The 19,930-nt window shown below is 46.8% G+C and overlaps 1 protein-coding gene across 3 annotated transcripts in view; it reads left to right on the top strand.

Annotated features, from left to right (window-relative positions):
• Positions 1-4,831: 4,831 nt before the first annotated feature.
• The window catches only part of RUBCN (rubicon autophagy regulator), a 59,528-nt gene continuing 44,429 nt past the window's right edge, over positions 4,832-19,930 (top strand). For 2 of the 3 annotated variants that reach the window (XM_073359099.2, XM_073359098.2), the window contains exons 1-2: positions 6,415-6,438; positions 17,249-17,402. In XM_073359099.2, the coding sequence (XP_073215200.2) occupies positions 17,364-17,402 (39 nt within the window). In that variant the 5' untranslated portion in view covers positions 6,415-6,438; positions 17,249-17,363. Of the gene's footprint in view, positions 4,996-6,414; positions 6,439-17,248; positions 17,403-19,930 lie in introns of those variants that run through there. The other variant, XM_073359097.2, reaches the window with a different exon arrangement.

Below are 19,930 nucleotides of genomic sequence, written 5' to 3'. Positions count from 1 at the left end.
TTAGTGTCATCTGCAAACTTTATCAGTGATAATGTTATGGTTTTTTTCCAAGTCATTGATAAAAATGTTAAATAGCACAGAGCCAAGAACCAGCCCCTGCAGGACCCCACTGGAAACACACCACTCAATGAAAATTCACCGTTTACAGTTACATTTTGAGATCTATCAGTTAGCCAGTTTTTAATCCATTTAATAATATTGTTGTGAATTGGCTAGTGTGTATTTACACCACTTCTTTCTAGTGAATGGATTGCTCAGTTGTGTGTGATAGGTCCTCTATAGCTAATGACTAATAGAGAATCTCCTTTAGCTCTGGTGGGGGTGATGGTGCCCATGTTCCTTGAAGATCTGAGTTCAGTCTCTGCTGTTACTGTGAAGTTTCATGTGCTCAGCACAGTGATAGATGTGAAGTCTTGGGGGCCACAGATTTGGTGTTTTACTTACCTTCTTCAAGTGGTTGATGATAAGTCGGGGTTGTGAGTCTTAATTCATTCATGTTTGAAAAGTTCATTTATATTCTCAAAATGGATGGTGCCATAGAATTACCAAGCCAAGTACTAATGTTAATATTACTAAATGTCATATATTTTATGTAAAATTGTAGACCCGATTTCTGTGTTGATATGGTGCTGGGATGGGGCACTGGCTGGTAGTAGCATTCATCAACACTAAGATACAAATGCTTTGTTAAACCCATGACAAATAAGTTAGCATCAAAGGTGGCAAAAGCTGTTTGCCCAGATAACAGATGGAAATCACAAAACTCAGACAGACTGCACAACAGCTATTGATGGCTCTTATTATCCAGACCAGGAGGCCAGCTGTCTAAAGCTGGACATATACAAAAGAAAATTGAACAAAGGTTTGATCTGAAGGAAAATGAACTTCATCCTCTCAGTGCCCTGAAATGGACAAAGTCTTTCAGGGGTCATTGAGGGGGTGAAGCAAACATTAGGTCTTGGATTTATATCTAGATTTCATGAGTGTGCAAATGGCTACCTAAGTGACAGCTAAGAGGAACTGCATAGTGCTGCTGCTATAATGATGGAGAACTAATCTTTAACCTTATAACAGGTTTAGCTCTATCCCAGACTGTATTTCTATGGTCTCTTCCACCCCCAAACCATCCTTACCATAGACTCTGGCAATGCTATTGAGAATAGTAATGTTTGTTCTTTTACATTTACTGGAATTAGGTTGATGTGTATGGATATTAGCCCATTCCAATCAATTTGTAGTTGTTTGTTGCTTTTTTAAATCTGCAGAATTAAGATCTTTTTAGTTTATTATGGGGATGAAGATACTGTGAAAAAAATTATAAAACTGGGCCCAATCCTGAAGTCCTTACTCAGTCAAAACTCCTCATATGAAATCTTCATCCCATTGAGTCAATGGCAAAACTCACATTAACTTCAATGTGGATACATTTCACCCTGCTGACTTCAAAAAGCCTCTGAATGAGAATGTAGGAACCAGTTCAGCTCCCACTTCATTGAGACCTGTATTGGGTTTTTAAGATCTGATCCAGAGCACAGTGAAGTCAATGAGAGGCTTTCATTGATTTCAAAGGTACTGAAACAGCCCTTTCCTAAAGATCTCTGTATCTAATCTAACCCATAGTGTTATGTTGAAAGGTGTCTTGCTTATAAATTGATGTATAAACACCAAGGTGAAACTCTCAATAAGAAGAGTTAAAATTGCCATGCAATAAACTCACCCAAAGAATGATGAAAGCATATTCATAATTTGTACTATTTAAGTTCAGAAGCATTAGATCATCTAGTCTGGCATCTTGTGTAACACAAGCCAGAGAATTTCACCCCTGTATTGAGCCCAATAACTTGTACTTGATTCCAGTGTGAAGCGTATATTCCAGAAAGGCATTCAGTCTTGATTTAAAGACATCAAGGGATGGCGAATACACCAAAGCTTGTTCCAAAGGACAAATGATAACATTTATTCTAGTTTTTATAATCTGGAGTAGTCTTTCCTGGATCTCCCTGTCTAGCAAACTCCCCATCTCATGATAAAACATCTGTCTTTTCCTTTACCTCTGCATTTTGTAGTTTATCTTTTCCATTGTTTTTATTATTTAATATAGACAAAACAACATTTTATTATTTACAAGGTGTCTATTTATAGTTTGTATGGAAAGATACCCCCAAAAGAGCCTGATCCTACAGAGTTTATTGACATGAGCAGTCTCGTTGACTTCAGTGGGACTAGGTTGCAGGCTTGAGCCCCAGAATTATGTTACACTGTTTTGCATTTCTCTCAGTTTAAACAATGAAACCAGACTTATCAGTTTCATTTGCATTTATAGTCAGTTTCACTGGGCATGATCATATAACCCTTGCTCACAGGAACAGTTTCAATTACTTTCAATTTTCCACAATATTTTTACAGTGACAATCAGTAAATATACTGATGCTCTGGTACTGCCTGTGATATGCACCCTGCAAATTTTACAGAAAGGATGAGAATAGAATAGGCCTGTGTAACATTTTTCTTGTCTCACAAAATGTGCTGGAAGCCATATTTTGCTGGTAGCAGTAATCCCTATGGCATTGTGAGAGTTCTAGTCTCTTTCTTGAGTGCCTTCTAGGGAGTGTTATTATTTGTATTACAATAGCATCTAGAGTCCTGTAGCCTCTCAAATCACTTGGAAATATTAAATTTTATGACAAGTGTCATAAATATAAAGGGAAGGCTAACCACCTTTAAATCCCTCCTGGCCAGAGGAAAAAAACCTTTCACCTGTAAAGGGTTAAGAAGCTAAAGATAACCTAGCTGGCACCTGACCAAAATGACCAATGAGGAGACAAGATACTTTCAAAGCTGGCAGGGGGGACAAAAGTTTCTCTCTGGCTGTGTGTTGCTTTTGCTGGAATGCAGGTCAGAACTCCTGTAAGGGGCTAATAAGCAATCTAGTTAGATATACATTAAATTCTGTTTTGTTTAAATGACTGATAAAATAAGTTGTGCTGAATGGAATGTATATTCCTGTTTTTGTGTCTTTTTGTAACTTAAGGTTTTGCCTAGAGGGATTCTCTATGTTTTGAGTCTGATCACCCTGTAAGGTATTTACTATCCTGATTTTACAGAGGTGATTCTTGTACTTTTTCTTCTATTAAAATTCTTTTAAGAACCTGATTGCTTTTTCATTGTTCTTAAGATCCAAGGGTTTGGGTCTGTGTTCACCTATGCAAATTGGTGAGGATTTTTATCAAGCCTTCCCCAAGAAAGGGGGTGTAGGGTTTGGGAGGATTTTGGGGGGAAAGACATTTCCAAGTGGGCTCTTTCCCTGTTATATATTTGTTAGACGCTTGGTGGTGGCAGCAATAAAATCCAAGGGCAAAAGGTAAAATAGTTTGTACCTTGGGGAAGTTTTAACCTAAACTGGTAAAAATAAGCTTAGGCGGTTTTTCATGCAGGTCCCCACATCTGTACCCTAGAGTTCAGAGTGGGAAAGGAACCTTGACAACAAGTAACACAATAACTCTTAGAATATAAACTCTTCAGGTCTAGGACTGAGTCTTCCTATGTGCCTTGACAGTGGCTAGTGTGACCTGGATGCTAGCAGAATACAAATAAATAAAACATAATAATCGCACATGAACAAGAGTTACTGAAAAAATAAAAATACAGAAATTTTGGGTCTCTGAAAGGGAGGGAGCTATAGCACATCAAGCAACTTCACAGCCATATTTGGAGTTTATCCCCTATGATCATTCGATTATTCCCAATCTGGTGGTAGTGATATATTTTTCCTTTCCCCCAGAGTTATGCACAGCTTCCCTCATCACTTTTGAGAAATTTTTTTATATTTCTGATAATTTGTGAAATTATTCATCCCATGCTCTCTCGTACTTGGGGCAGTGGAGCAGAAAATGTCTTTACATGTCTCTCTCTGCTGTTACAGTTGTTGTACAGTCATTCCACTCTGGGTTGCATTGGGCTTTGTCTCTGTTTCCACCACTAGTTTCTGATCACTCATTCTATATTGAGTAGGCAGATATCTGAGTCTTGCACATTTCACTATGGTACAGGGAGTACCAGCTCTAGGCACCAGCAAAGCAAGCATGTGCTTTTTCGCTCCGGCAGTTGCACGCTTGGGGCTGCAAAAAACCTAGAGCCAGCCTTGGATACAACAACCTGTTAGTGTGAAAATTATATTCAGGGGTCTGTAGCAACCTAGTTTGTAGTTTTTGATCTCTTACATCCAGTGAATTGTCTATAGTTCAGGTTTTGGGCTAGGCTAGGGTCTTGAGAATCAGTGTCAGCTAAAGTTGCTTGCTTCACTAGTCTGATGATTAGTGTTGCTGAAGCATGGGAAGCCATGGGGGGGTGGATTATGTTTTAGCTGCAAGCATTTAGTCATGTAGCAATTCAAACGGGAGAGAAATGTCCTGTTTTGGTTGAAGTAGCACCGGCCGTGGACTGACCGTTCTGAATACAGCAGCGATAGAGTTTTCGTATTTGAAATGAAAATCCTGTCCCATAATCCTCCTGGCAAAACTGAAAATCTCTGTGCAAGTATCTCCGCTGGGCAATTACATAACTATGGGCAAACAGTCTGAAGGCACGAGAGACCCCGCTGCAAACACCCTCCCGCGCCCAGCTAATCCCCCCTCATGCACAGCTCGGTGTTGCAGACCCTGGGTCCCTGCCCCGCGTGCTCAGACGAGACTCAAACCGCAGTGCATGCTGGGAGCTGTAGTTTCGTCGGCGTGGGGCATGCTGGGAACTACAGTTCCGAGGCGCTTCGTGCGAGGGGAGGGAGGGGCGGCCGTGTGAAGGGCATGCTGGGAGCTGTAGTCGCCCTGTCGCGGGGCGTGCTGGGAGCCGCCGTTCCAGCCGGCGCGGGCGGCTGCGGCTGGGCCGGCCGCGGGGGTGGAGATGGAGGCTGCTGGCGGGGGCCGCCCGCGCTGAGGCAGGCGGGCCCCGGCCGGCCGGCATGGAGATCGGGCGCGGCGGGGAGCAGGAGGCCAGCAGGTGGGGGCGCGCTGGGGGCGGTGACCGGCAGCAGCAGGGACGGGGGTAGCGTAGCTGGTTCTCAGCTGGGGCGCGGCGGGATGAAGGGGGGGGCGGTGGAGTAGCTGGGGCACGGCGGGGGTGGGGGGCGGCGATGGGGTAACAGGGGCACCGGGGGTGGTGATGGGGTAGCGCGGATGGTGGGGTGGGGGACAGCGATGGAATAGTGGGGTAGCTGGGGGACGGCGATGGGGTAGCGGGATGAGGGGGGCAATGGAGTAGCGGGGTACGGCGGGGTGGGGGGGCGGCGATGGGGTAACAGGGGCACCGGGGGTGGTGATGGGGTAGCGCGGATGGTGGGGTGGGGGACAGCGATGGAATAGTGGGGTAGCGGGGGGCGGCGATGGGGCAGCGGGATGAGGGGGGCAATGGAGTAGCGGGGGTACGGCGGGGTGGAGGGGCAGCGATGGGGTAACTGGCATCGTGGGTGGTGGGCGGTGATGGGGTAGCGGGGGGCGGTGGGGTGGGGGATGGTGATGGGATAGCTGGGGGTGGCAGGGAGCAGCGGGATGAGGGGGGCAATGGAGTAGCGGGGGCATGGCGGGGGTGGGGGGGTGGCGATGGGGTAACAGGGGCACCGGGGGCGGGGGGCGGCGATGGGGTAGCGGGATGAGGGGGGCAATGGAGTAGCGGGGGCATGGCGGGGTGGGGGGGCGGCGATGGGGTAACTGGGGGCGGAGGGGGGCAGTGCGGTAGCTGGGGCACGGCAGGAGTGGGGGGGTGGCGATGGCGTAACAGGGGCACCGGGGGTGGTGATGGGGTAGCGCGGATGGTGGGGTGGGGTGGGGGACAGCGATGGAATAGTGGGGGGTAGCTGGGGGATGGCGGGGGGCAGCGGGATGAGGGGGGCAATGGAGTAGCGGGGGTACGGCGGGGTGGGGGGCGGCGATGGGGTAGCTGGGGGCGGCAGCGATGGGGTAACTGGCATCGTGGGTGGTGGGCGGTGATGGGGTAGCGGGGGGCGGTGGGGTGGGGGACGGTGATGGGATAGCTGGGGGCGGCAGGGAGCAGCGGGATGAGGGGGACAGTGGAGGAGCGGGGGCACGGCGGGGTGGGGGGGCGGCGATGGGGTAGCGGGGGCATGGCGGGGTGGGGGGCAGCGATGGGGTATCCGGTTCACAGCTGGGGGCACAGGTTGGGTTAGTGGTATTGGCACATAGCAAGGGTCAGTCGTGGGGGAGAGCCAGTTGTGTGTGTTTGTAACTGGGGCATGGCATGTGGCAACATAAGACTGGTGTGTGTAAGGGCAGGCATAATGTCCCTCGAGTCTGGCTCAGCTCGGAGCCTGCCCTGACCCCCGCCTGGTTTGTGTCACACATGCTCTTTGCCCCACCCTGTGTAAATGCTCTGGCTGAGTCAGGAGCAGTCCGGGCTAAAGAAGTCTGGCCAGAGCTGTCTGCACGGGTGAGTTGAATACCTGATGCTCCCTAGGTTCCAAAGACAGCAGCTGGCAAGTCTCATTATTTTATTACGAGCTGTCCTTGGATGATCAACCATCCTATTCTAATGATGACCCTTATTTCCAGTGTCTAGTCAGGGTCTTGGTTTGGGATTACGTCTCGTTCGGTCCCTGGAAACTGGTTGTGTTTTTCTTTGGAAATGTTGCCTATTTTAGATGTTTAAAATAAATCCTTAACCTTAACCTAAATACTTGTCAGAGCAAGGCCTCCCGTGCTCCGCTGCAAGGTGGGCCTTGGTTCTGCAGCACTGTGGTGCCATACGCTGGTAGTTAAGTTAAAATAATGCAGGCTTTTAATGTAATGACAATGATTAGTCTAATCAGTCAAGTACACAAAGCCTTCTACGTTATTTACTTTGAAAATAAATTCCATTTGGTCAATCCAATCCCCATGGTATTGTTGAGTTTTGGATTGGCAATGCAGAACTGGGTTATAGAAACTGACAGATGCTTTAGTGGATATGTAGGGGACAGTTGAGGCTGTTGGCATCTGGGGCAAGTGTTTGGAGGTAGTTTCTGATAAGCCCATTAGTTGGATGTGTCTGCTAATATTATCAGCAGTGAAAAAGTTAACTGCCATTTAAACTGTAATCTAGGTTTTGAAAGTTAACCCATTGAGATGAATGGGGCTATTCCCACATCTCTGAGCTATTGTTTCACACTTCCAGGAGATTCTGGAAGACACCCTGCATTGATGACATTTTTCTGAATTTTCTCCCTGACCAGGAGGGACAGAAACAACATTTCTTGCTTCTAATGAAAGCTCAGAGCCTGAAGTGTTGAATTCCCATGCTATGGAATAAACGGGGATGTAGCAATCCCCAAATGGTATGTTAGAAATATATAGATAAAGATGGATCACAGTGCAGCCTTGTGATTCTCCTTGGGACTGTTATGAGTCCTCGAAAGCAGGTTCATGTGACTGTGAATGAACTACAAATAATGCCATGGTGGGCATCCCAGAGTTCACTTCAGTCCCCATCGAAAGAAGAGGGCATTGTCTCTTCTGGAGCTAGCGCTGTGGTGGCTTGCTCCATTGTTTGCAATGTACATGCAATGGTATGTGCTAGGAAGGGTTCTGGCATGTGCCTTGTGCAGCATCATCTCACTCGTTGCTAATGAGTCCAAGTCTCCGCTCTACCTGTCATTGCATTTGATTGACGTAGTTGTTGAATATGGTACATGATTGATATTGCAGGTGGAGGGAGAAGGTTTTGCTAGGTTCAGCATCCTGCCTAGGGTCATAGACCTGTTAGGTTGTGGCCAGCAGATGAGGGTGATCTTCTGCCTGCTTTTTTTTCTCCATTTGTCTTTGGGGAGAGAAGAGAGCAAAGACTTCACTGAAGATGTCCCGTGTGTGTGTGTGCAGGTGTGTGTGCTGTTTGCAGGTAAAGTACAGAGCACATGGTGCTTCCAGCTTCACTACCAATTTGAGTATCAGAGGTACAGTGCCAGCAGATCTGAGGCATAATTTCCCAGCGGGCCTCCTCTGTCCTCTGTGGCTGGTCCTGCATGAGCCTGTTTCCTGAGCTGAGGAGAATAGGCTTTCTTTGACTTTTTTTTTTTTGCTGTTCCCTGTTGGTATCAATAACATGACAGAAGTCTGCTTCTCCACGCCCCCTTCCGGAAGTGCCATGCCTGTGTAAGGAGCAGGCTGTGTGACCCACAAAAACTTCCTGTGTTTGCAGCTTGGTTTCCTAGACGACAGAGTTCAAAGCACACTGTTAAATGATTGTTTTGCAGGCCACCTCTAAAGTTGAGACAAAGTGACAGCGAGCATGGTGTTGTCCCGCTGCAGTGCCCACAAACTGATCTCTGAAATGTGTCAAGACAGATCAAATGACTTCCTCGGGCAGAGAACAGTGTTCAAGCAGCCATGTACTTGCGAGATTCTCCTTATTGAATATGATGGCTCCTGCAGCACATTTGCTGCTTAAAGGACACATATGCCTCTGATTTAACCTAGTTTAAAATTTCTACTCTGAAACTTTAACTGTTTTGTTTTTTAAAAAAATCCTTCTTTACTCAGCAGCACAGCTCCATGAGTGTGTTCTGAGTCACTATGCTGACTTCATTGACAAAAATACATTTTTGCTCCTTCTAGCTCTGTGTATCCAGCTTAGCCCTGGGTCAGCGTGTCAGATTCTGTTCTGACTCCTGCATCGTCAACTGCATTGTTGACTTGAGTTCCAGCTGCAGAGCTGGATTCTGGCCTCAGTTACACCTGTGAAACCCTACTGGTCGCAAGGGAAGGGCACAGATGTGACTCAGTGTGGCCTCTGGCTGTAAGAGTGTTTGTTACTGATGATAATGCACCAGCTAGGAACCCAGGTGTCCAGGTTCAGTCAGCAGGGCTGAACCAGCCTGACAGCACCCTTTTATAAATTACGTACTTCAAGTAAAAGCAGCAAAGAGTCCTGTGGCACCTTATAGACTAACAGATGTATTGGAGCATAAACTTTCATGGGTGAATACCCACTTCTTTGGATGCATGAAATAGCAATTTCCAAATTCCACGTAGTGGAAATTTCCAGAGGCAGGTATAAATATGCAAGCAAGAATCAGGCTAGGAATAACGAGTGCTATTACCAGCAGGAGAGTGATTTTGTGTGTGGGGGGGGAGGGGAAGGGGGGCGGAGGGTGAGAAAACCTGGATTTGTGCTGGAAATGGCCCAACTTGAGTATCATACACATTGTAAGGGGAGTGATCACTTTAGATAAGCTATTACCAGCAGGAGAGTGGGATGGGATGAGGTATTGTTTCATGGTCTCTGTGTATATGTCTTCTGCAGCTTCCACAGTATGCATCCGATGAAGTGAGCTGTAGCTCACGAAAGCTTATGCTCAAATAAATTGGTTAGTCTCTAAGGTGCCACAAGTACTCCTTTTCTTTTTACCTAAATAATGATATGCTGATAAGACAATACAGGGTTGCATGAAAGTAGTTGTAATGATTGTTCTGTAGTGCTGTACCGCATTTCTGCCTTTCCCTTGGATGGAGGAGACTCTGATTTGTTACGGATCCTTCCTCATATTTGTAATTAAGTACAGTAGTTTCTAAAATAAAATAAAACCCTCTTTAAACTGATCTCAGTACAGGAATGCTAGAAGGCTCCAGCATCCACCTACTGAGTCTTGCTTTCTGCACGTGCCCACTTGGAATATTAATAATGTGACACATTAGTATATGTCTGTATATCATAGAATCATAGAATATCAGGGTTGGAAGGGACCTCAGGAGGTCATCTAGTCCAACCCCCTGCTCAAACCAGGGCCAATCCCCAATTTTTGCCCCAGATCCCTAAATGGCCCCCTCAAGGATTGAACTCACAACCCTGGGTTTAGCAGGCCAATGCTCAAACCACTGAGCTATCGCTCCCTCCCTCCCTTCCTATATCCATCTGCAGACTCCATTTGGTTTTGTGAGTGCCATTTTGATAATAACCTATTCCGTGCCCTTTGCTTTTGTACTGTAGTCTGGGACACCCAGGAGGTGTTAAAAGGAATCCTTACACCTAGCAGAGAGGCTAACAATAGGAAAGCCATCAAGAGTCACCAGCCTAGATGGTTCTCCATTCAAATGAGTCCACTCTAGAAGAACAGGCAGGCTGCAGACAATGGGAACAACTTTTCCCAGGGTATGGCTATGCTACAGCAGCATAGCTATGGTCATGGTGCTGCCAATGTAGAGTAGATGTTTCCTAGATGGACAGAAGGTTTTTTCCATTGATGTAGTTACCAAACTTCGCACCTCTTGATAATCTATATGTTATTCCCTGATAACCAGAAACTTCTACTCTTAAACTCTACTGTTTTCTTTTTATTTTAACATCATCTTAATAAAACTTTAAAATCCACCTCTCCAAGAGGGGGTAGCTAGGTAGATGGAAGAATCTCCTGTTGACCCATCCGCATTTATGTGGGGGATTAGGTAGACCCCCTAAATAAGTTGCTCAGGGCAGAACCATTTTTCACAGCCATGAGTGACCTGGTAGGTCGGGGTGGGCAAACTTTTTGGCCCGAGGGCCACATCTGGGTAGGGAAATTGTATGCAGGGCCATGAACGTAGGGCTGGAGCAGGGGATTGGAGTGCAGGGTGCGCAGGAAGGGGCTCAGGGCAGGGGATTGGGGTGCAGCGGGGGTTCAGGGTTGGGGTGTGGCAGGGGTTTGGGGTGCTCAAGGCAGGGGGTTAGGGTGTGGGCTCTGGTCTGGCGCCGCTTACCTTAGGTGGCTCCAGGATGGCAGCAGTGCATAGCCTGCCCTCGTGCCGCACCGCTCCCGGAAGTGGCCAACATGTCCTGCAGTGGCTCCTGGGGGTGGGGCGGGGCGGGGCAGGCAGCTGTCACGCTGTCCTCGCCGGTGGATACCACCCCCGAAGCTCCCATTGGCCACAGTTCCCCATTCCTGGCCAATGGGAGTTGCAGTGGGGCGGTGCCTGCAGGCGAGGGCAGTGCACAGAGCCCTCCGTCCCCCCTCCCCCTCCTTCAGGGTCCACAGGGACGTGGTGCTGGCCACTTCCGGAGCAGCACGAGGCCAGGGCAGGCAGGGAGCCTGCCTTAGCCCCACTGTGCCACGGGGCTGGCAATCCCACAGGCCGGACTGAAAGCCGGGCCGGACTGAAAGCCCTGTCGGGCTGGATCTGGCCCCCGGGCCATAGTTTGTCCTCCTCTGTGCTAGGTGGATCTATCTTTTTAAGCATAGACCAGGACCCAGTTTGGGAGGTGAGCCTGGAGTTAAGCAACCGATCGCCTGACAGGGATTTTGAAGCTGCTTGGGGGTCACTTGACAGAGAGGGCCAGAACATCATCTTGAGCTGGGGGCTCTCTCCTCCTCCATCCATCAGCTAACAGCAGGAAGGCTGAGCAGGAGAAGTGGGGTGCAGGAGGTCCTGGCACCCTGAGTGGTGAGGACACTGGAGGGAGGGCTTTGCATGCAGGTGTTGGTTGGTTTTGCCTAGGTATGTGTCTGGTGCGGTGTCTGAGGGAAGTGTCTGGTCTAGATGGTCCTTTGCAAAGCCTGTGCATTCTTTTGCTTCAGCTGTCACATGGTGCCTGTAGACGTTTCTGCACAGGTGGGACTGTGGGGAGGGGTGTGTTTAAGCTGTTGGGGAGACTTAGGGGTTCAGCACTGGTCTTGGGGCCCAGGGCATCTGAGCCGTGGGGGTCCCATATCCCAATGAGGGCTAACAGACAAGTAATCTGCACCCCAGGAGCGTGTCTGAGAGGCCAGACTAAGGCTGGCAATTGAACGACCAAACTTTTGTTGTTCAGAGGTGCTAACCCCCCCCCCCCCCCCCACTAAAAGGCAAAAGTTTTGCCGTGGCAAGTGTTAGTTTGAACAGCGCAGCTCCTGTCGACAACGTGAACACCGCTTGTTGGGGGTGGAAATATTTTGTCTGCAAAAGTGCCCGACTTTTAGTGACACAGCTGTGTCGCTAAAAGCTGTGTAGTGTAGACAAAGCCTTAGAGACAGCATCTTGGTGCTGCTCAGACCAGCTGGGCCTGGAGGCACACAGGATCCAACAAATGAGTCCAGTACAGCGGCCTGGCGTGTGTCCCAAGTGGGAATTCAGCCAGGGCTGTAACAATGAGCTGTTAGAAAAATACCCATTCTGATTAGCTGATCATCTCTTGTACAGTGCTGGGTACACCTGTGGTGCTCTGGAAATAAGAATCCAGCCTTTCCTTAAACATCTTGAGCTGTAGCATCAGGTGCTGTAAATCAGCATAGGTCTGACTTGAATGAAGCTTTACCAGTTTACACAGGCTAAGAATTTGGCCCCCAGTTTTTACTCTGTGTATATCCCACTGTGTGCCGTCATCTTGTGACTGGTGGAGTAAGTTGGAAGCTCTTTAGGGTAGGAATATTCTTTAGTCACTGTGGCAATGCCATAGTACTGTATATAAATAATAAACACTGCTGGCTGCAGAGAGACCGAAGTCCACTTACCTGCTTCCTGATATCAAACCTGTATCATTGCCTCCTGACCTACCCCTCTCTGCTGCTCTCTCTGGAGTGAGATCATTCAGGAGTCTTGCCTAGATAACTTGACGTTACTTTCTTATGTGTCATTTCCCAGATTTGGTTGGAATGCTTTTACAGCTCTGAGAAATTTGTTTGCTTTTCTGGTATTGATTGAATGAGCCATTCTTCCAGCTCAGTCTGCTTTCTCCCCTCCTGCTCACGCCAAGTCACCTACAGGGCCTCCCTCCTTCACTATTTGTGAGAACACACCAGTTATCCTGATAGCAGGCTACAGCTACACAAACAAACGATTTCAGGAACAGGCTGAACCGAGAGCAAACTGTATGAGTCTCTGCAGAATTGCTCAGCTGTTTGCCTGGGGAGCATGGCTGGCTGTGATACTTGATCACAAAATATGCATTAAATGTGGTATGATTTCTAAAGGGGAAAGTCCTCTCCTGAAATGTGACCCAGGTAAAGTTCCCCTCCTCTTTCAGGAAGTAGATGGCTTTTTTTCAGAGGGCTGGGAGTCCCCTGGGAATTTTCTAGGGTTATTTCAACACCCCATGCCCTTGACCCAATAGGGCTGGGCTTAGTTTTCTCTGGCACCTATTGGTGCTGCTCTGAACATCTGTCAGAGGGGGGAGAGTAGAGAGAAGCTGGAGTGGAAACCCATTCAAATGGGGAAGCGCTCCATCACTGCAACACTCCCCAGGCCTTCCTGCCAGGCTCAGCAAATGAGACTCTGAAGCAAATCTCCGACACTACAGTCCTTACAGGAGTTAGGAGTGTTATCCTATAGGTCCAGACCAAACTCCAATGTGGGTAGCTCAGTTCTGCCTCTCTGAATTCCTCATGCATTTGCTGTTGGCTGTAGAATTTTTAATTTCTTATCTTAAACTGTTGTGCAGTGTTGCTGTGTGCCGTTACAGAGATGACACTTCTCAACCCAGAGGTGGCTGCATTTTCAATGATGAGCAGATTCTTGCATGTCTAGCTTGTGAAGTGCTTTGGGTTGAAAAGTGCTATACTGTAAAATCATTGAGGAGTACTTGTGGCACCTGAGAGACTAACAAATTTATTTGGGCATAAGCTTTCGTGGGCTAAAACCCACTTCATCGGATGCATGCAGTGGAAAATACAGTAGGAAGATATATATACACAGAGAACATGAAAAAATAGGTGTTGCCATACCAACTGTAATGAGACTAATCAATTAATGTTAGTCTCTAAGGTGCCGCAAGTACTCCTTGAGTTTGTTCGGGTTTTTTTGCTGATACAGACTAACACGGCTACCCCTCTGAAACCTGTAAAATCATTGTCAGGAGATCAGAGATTTTAATGCCTATTTCTCTTTCATCTTTCTACCAAATAATTTCCTACCTTTCCCTTTACATCTGTTTTTGTTTAGCTGATTGTGGTTTCTTATGTGTATCTTGGTTCATTGACACAGTGCCTTAAACAAAACGACCCCAAAACTCCAAGGACGAATTCTGTGTCAGCAGAGAACAGTGACTCCACTCCCTTGGAATGCAGTTGTTTTACCTTTGGAAAAGATGTGCCAAGGCAGGTTTGCATAAAAAGGGCATGGGGTTTAAACACCTTCCCAAGGCTCTGATGTGTAGTGGACACACCCCTGCAATATGTGCGTGTTGGATACTTTTTATAGCACAATAATAACAACTAAAAGGGAGTTTCCTGGAATCACGAGCTGTAAGATCTAAATTCAGACTCTGGCTGCGCTTTCACTCCCACTTCCCCAATCTGACTGAGGCCTGGAAATATCCCAGAGGTGACAGAGCAGCTGCTAGGTTAGCACAGATCTGTGGCTAGAGGCCTCTGCTTCCTTCCCCTGTCAGTATGCAAAGCAGGCTCACCTGGTGTGTGTTGAGACAGAAATTTCTGTGTAAATTTAGAAGAATGGGTTGGTGGGGTGCTTTTTTAAGCTTTTTACTGTCTCTAAATGAGCCAACCAGTTAGGATCCAAAGAAGGAGGCTGGCCCTGGAATCTGGTTTAGAATTCGCTCTCTCCCCAGAGTCCCAGCTGAGTTAGGTCCTGTTTTCTTTTAATAATTTTTGGAAGCTGGGGCTAAACTATCTGACAGCTAGGCTGCTCTTAAGGCAGCTTGGGGGCCAGTGAGAATCAAATGTAAAATCAGGGGGTTAGGGTGGGGGCAAACGTTACATGCGCACTCAAGTTGCTGGATTTGTCTGTGTATTGTGTAATATTTAGTAACCGTATCTTGTGCATAGGCATTCCTGTGCCAGCTCAGACTATTGGTCTGTCTGGACTAATGTCCTGCCTCTGGCACTGGCATAGATCTGAGGCGTTCGGGGAGTTGTGCAGCTCTGTACGTTTTAAGGGTGGGCTAGAATGCCGTCCTGCCTCTCCAACGCCATCAGCTTGCACCCTGAAACATGAAATACAACCAGCAGGAAATCTTGAAGCTCTGAGTGTATTAACATGCATGCTACGTTTTATCCTGTTTACTGTTTCACCCCACTAGGAACAGTCCTTCAGCATGCTTTACAAAAACTGCCAAGTGACTGTACTACGAAAGAAAGAAGCTTGCATTAAGTGATATTGGAGAGTTGTTCACATTGGCTGTTAACGTCACTTTAAGATCTTTGGGGAATTTCTGTGGCACAATCCTCTGACACAGGTTCTGCAGATCATTGGAGCACTAGTGTTGAGTAGAGGTTTTTACTGTAAGATGAACTCCTCCATCCTGGTTCGATCTTGATCCTTTCAAATGCTGTGTGAGCTTGTTATTTTGCATGTCTTTGAGAAGCAACTGGTCCTGCCCTTAATTCTTGATGAATTACTGCACTGTCACTGAGTTCCTTATCAAATGCCCTTGGCAAAATGAATAGGCCCCCTCAGCAATTTAAACTGACAATAAACAACGAGAGCTGTAGCTCACGAAAGCTTATGCTCAAATAAATGTGATCGTCTCTAAGGTGCCACCAGTCTTCCTTTTTTCAAAAAAAAAATTGGGGGTTGTCAGAGAAGGCTTGGAAGAGAGCTGAGTGTTTCTCTCATCTGCTGATTCACTGTAAACATAACCAGTGCTGAGATGATAATGTAATAGTTCCAACAAAAACACTATTTGTGGCTGAGAAAAAATTATTTTCAAAGGTTCAAATATCAGTATTATTTTGCTTTTTAAAACAGATGTCCATATCTATGCTGCAAATGCTGCCTCACATTAAAAATGCAAGCCTGTTAGAAATCTAATATATTTTTCATTGTTTATCCTGCTTTTTCACTTTTTACATTTTAATCAGCTTAGGCAGTGAGAATAGATAATCACTTCATTGCTAAAAGAAAAGGAGTACTTGTGGCACCTTAGAGACTAACCAATTTATTTGAGCATAAGCTTTCGTGAGCTGCAGCTCACTTCATCGGGTGCATCGGATGTAGCTCACGAAAGCTTATGCTCAAATAAATTGGTTAGTCTCTAAGGTGCCACAAGTCCTCCTTTTCTTTTTGTGAATACAGACTAACAGGGCTGCTACTCTGAACACTTCATTGCTTGTTTTCTGGTCAGTTTCACTTTTAGAGTTTCCTCCTAGCATGTGCTGTAATGCCTGGGTTACAAACCCTGCAGGGACCTGTTTGTTGGGATTTCTGAAATGTCTGTGGCAGCGTTTCAGTTGGTGTATAGTTCTATGAAAGATTGCTTTTACAGAATATCATTTGAGGGCTAAATATGAACTGATTGAGCCTTTGGGACTAGTCTTTTTATTTAGTTTTTTATGCATCAAACAAATATTCCTCAGTACAGTTGTCTCTTGTTTACTTAGGGATTTATATTTCTCAGGCAGAGTTGTCTAGGGGCTAATGCTGGGGATCTTGGAGTCAAGTCACCTGGGTTCCATTCCTGAAGTTACTACTGACTTCCTGCATGACCGTGGCCAACTTCTGTTACCTCCCTGTCCCCATTTCCTCATCTGTAAAATGGGGGTGTGATGAGGTGCTCAGTGTTTGTGAGATGCACTGTGGAAGTAGTAAGTTACCCAGGATGTGTGGCTTACATTCACCTGGATTGGAACACAATTTCATTAAAAAGTTTTTTTTAAAAATCTCCACTTGGACTCAATACAGAATTTAGGGACTGAGAGAGCCGTTCTTGATATTGTCCTTACTGTAGAGCTGGACTTAGCCTACCCATCTTCTATTTAACTGTATAATTATTATGTTTTAGTCACCTGATCCTGGAGTTGGATTAGGAAATTCCCATTAGACTTGCATATCCTTTGAATGATCAGCAGATACCATCCTGAACTCCCCTCTCATGGTGTTTCTGTGTAGAAGAGACAGTCTCCCCCCCGGAAGTGCTCAAGCACTAGATTGCATTGAGGGCTGCATGCAGGGCTGAGATCTGTAGATAGCATCAGCATTAGAGGGAGGTAGCATGCAAACATGACCCAGCACAGATAGAATCTGAGTCAGCTTTGGCATCCATCTTTCTTATGCAATGTTCTGTTGTATTGGTTCCCTCCAAGCCTGCAACATCTTGCGTTCAGTAGACTGTGCAGGCATATTCATGAGTGGAGCAGTCAATACACTAGCTAGAGTCTAGTGAACTTAAACCCTCGGGCAGGAGGCCTACAGCCCAGCAGTGTGTGTACAGATGCCCATGCCATGCCGGCTTCTAGATCTCCTACCCAAAGGTTTTAATTTCACCAGAGCCCAGTTGGGCAGCATTTAATTCTGTTGTCAGGCCACTAAACTTTGATCGATTTGAGGGGAACTAACTGGCACTGTGTGTTCTTTTGCATGTGCAGGAAGGAGCATTGGAAACTGCTGGGCAATTTGAAGACCACAGTTGAGGGATTGGTGTCCAGCAACAACCCGAACGTCTGGTCTAAGTATGGCGGCTTGGATCGGCTGTGCAGGGATATGCACAGCATCCTCTATCACGGGCTCATCCACGACAAGGTAGGGTTTTGCATGTGGGGCAATCTGGCGTTTATCACCACGTTGCTGTTCTAACAGGTGGTGCTTTGATTACTGAGACAGTCCTTTGGTCCGTGACTTCTGGAAGTCACGAGTGAGATGATCTGTAGTGAGCCTTATTTGCATTGAAGCCGCAGGCTGATGGTTTTATTAGCATCAAGTTTGCAGAGGCTAAAGCTCTAAAGGCGGGATTGTTTTCTGCAACAGGACTGAAAGTCAGGACTCCTGGGTTTTTATCTCCTGCTCTGTCACTGATTTGCTGTTTGACCTTGGGCAAGTAATTTCCTCTCTTTGTGCCTCATATTTCCCGTGATGATCCTGCCCTACTCAGAAGGGGATAGGGAAGGTTAATATTTATACAATGCAGTGAAATCCTCTCATATGGGTAAATTGTCAGTCTGAACATAGGAAGCCATCAACCCAGGGAATGGTCTTGCCTCAGGCTTCATCACACTATGGAAAACCCCTGCAGCTACTGGATTTGGGTGCCTGTCACTTCACCTCTCCTATCATTTTGTGCCACGTTTTGCTAAGCATTGGTGATCTCTGCTGTGAAAAGCTGGCCCCACGCACCCATTTGTTTCTGCCTGTTGGATCCCCCAGCAATGACTATGCTGAATTTGTAATGAGGCAATCTGGTAACATGGAACTAAAATGTGGGGTCTTGGGCAGGGTTGCAGCTTCTTAGCCTGGTCTGGGAGGAGAAGCCCTATTCCTTAACGTTCTTGATTATTGGATAATAAATCACTTTCTGAGTCCTGCATCCATACTTCACACAAACATGATCTCTCTTGTTTTGCCCTCACTGTTTCCTGGCTGCTGTTGCTTATATCAGTGGTCCTGGGGGACTACGAGCAGGTTTCAGGGGGTTCTCCAAGCAGGGCCAGCGTTGGACTTGCTGAAGCCTAGGGCAGAAAGCCAAAGCCCCCCCATGGTGCTGAAGCCTGGGACCCTGAGCCCTGCCACTGGGGCTGAAGCCAAAGCCCAAGCATCTTTGCTTAACGGGGGGGCCCTGTGGCATGGGACCCCAGGCAGTTGCCCTGCTTGCTATACCCTAACGCCAGCCCTGGCTTTTATATGGAGAAAACCAGTAGTTTTGGCAGAGGTAGGCCAGGGAGCTTTTATAGCCTGTTGGAGTGGGCCTCAGAAAGGAAAAGATTGAGAACCCCTGGCTTATCTGGATCCATTCCCTTTACCATTGCTGCTCTAAAGCCAGCCTCTTCTCTCCCTCCTTGCCCCTGCCCCCAAAAAGATTCTTTGCATTCAGACAGAGCCCTGAGACTGTCTACCCCTCTGCTTACCATTTCCACCCTGCAGTAGTTTCTTCTTGAATATTTGCCCCCTGTTGGCACAGGTGCAAATGAACTTGGGTGGGTGATCAGCAAACCTCGAAATAACCTGCTGGCTCTTGATTTGTGCTAGATGCATAGTACTTGTTTTAAGGAAACACACTTCAGACAGACCCTGTTATTCATTGATTACACAGTTGGAATAACTGAATGCTTTCAGTGCACTGGGGGTTGTTCATGCCCAAGGATCTGTGAGCAGTTTAGATGTTGGATCTACTTAGCAAGAGCAAGTGCCCCCCCCTCCCTTTTTTTTTTTGGTGCTTTTATTACATACGAAGAAGGTTCTTTTCCCATTTGTTTTTTGTTATTAGAAGTAACAGGTCTTGACTTTCCTTTGAGAAATTGGGATTGCGACATCACAAGAGACTGAATGGATAGTAGCTGGGGAGGGGGTATTGAATCTGACTCTTCCACATTGTTTTCTGGTCACACTTGTTTCATTCAGACTCCTGACACACCAGGGGAGAAGCACTTTTTGGGAATGATTCAACAGTGACCCTACCTACTGGCTTCCAGTTGAAAATAAATTATATCTACACACATGCACACTGGAGAACTAGGGTGGGAGTTTTTTCAGCCCTGGGGGTTATATATTTTTATTGTATATAAAATAAAAACTCTGTCTCCAGGGCTGAGAACTCTCACCCTAATACTCTAAAAAAAGAAAAGGAGTACTTGTGGCACCTTAGAGACTAACAAATTTATTAGAGCATAAGCTTTCGTGAGCTACAGCTCACTTCATTGGATGCATGCAGTGGAAAATATAGTGGGGAGATTTTATATACACAGAGAACGTGAAACAATGTGTGTCACCATACACACTGTAAGGAGAGTGATCAGGAAAAGTGAGCTATTACCAGCAGGCGGTGGGGACGGTGGCGGGGGACCTTTTGTAGTGATAATCAAGGTGGGCCATTTCCAGCAGTTTACAAGAGCAGGAGGAGGGGAAATAAACAAGGGGAAATAGTTTTACTTTGTGTAATGACACATCCACTCCCAGTCTTTATTCAAGCCTGTCTCCCAAGATCTGTGAGAGTGAAGGGTTGTCCTTCAGGATAGGTTGTAGATTCTTGATGATGCGCTGGAGAGGTTTTAGTTTGGGGCTGAAGGTGATGGCTAGTGGGGTTCTGTTATTTTCTTGGTTGGGCTTCTTTTCCATGG

The sequence above is a fragment of the Lepidochelys kempii genome, chromosome 9, assembly GCF_965140285.1.
Source record: "Lepidochelys kempii isolate rLepKem1 chromosome 9, rLepKem1.hap1, whole genome shotgun sequence".
Taxonomy (NCBI): domain Eukaryota; kingdom Metazoa; phylum Chordata; order Testudines; family Cheloniidae; genus Lepidochelys; species Lepidochelys kempii.
The sequence above is the reverse complement of the archived record's forward strand: the minus strand, read 5'-3'. Positions and strand labels throughout refer to the sequence as shown.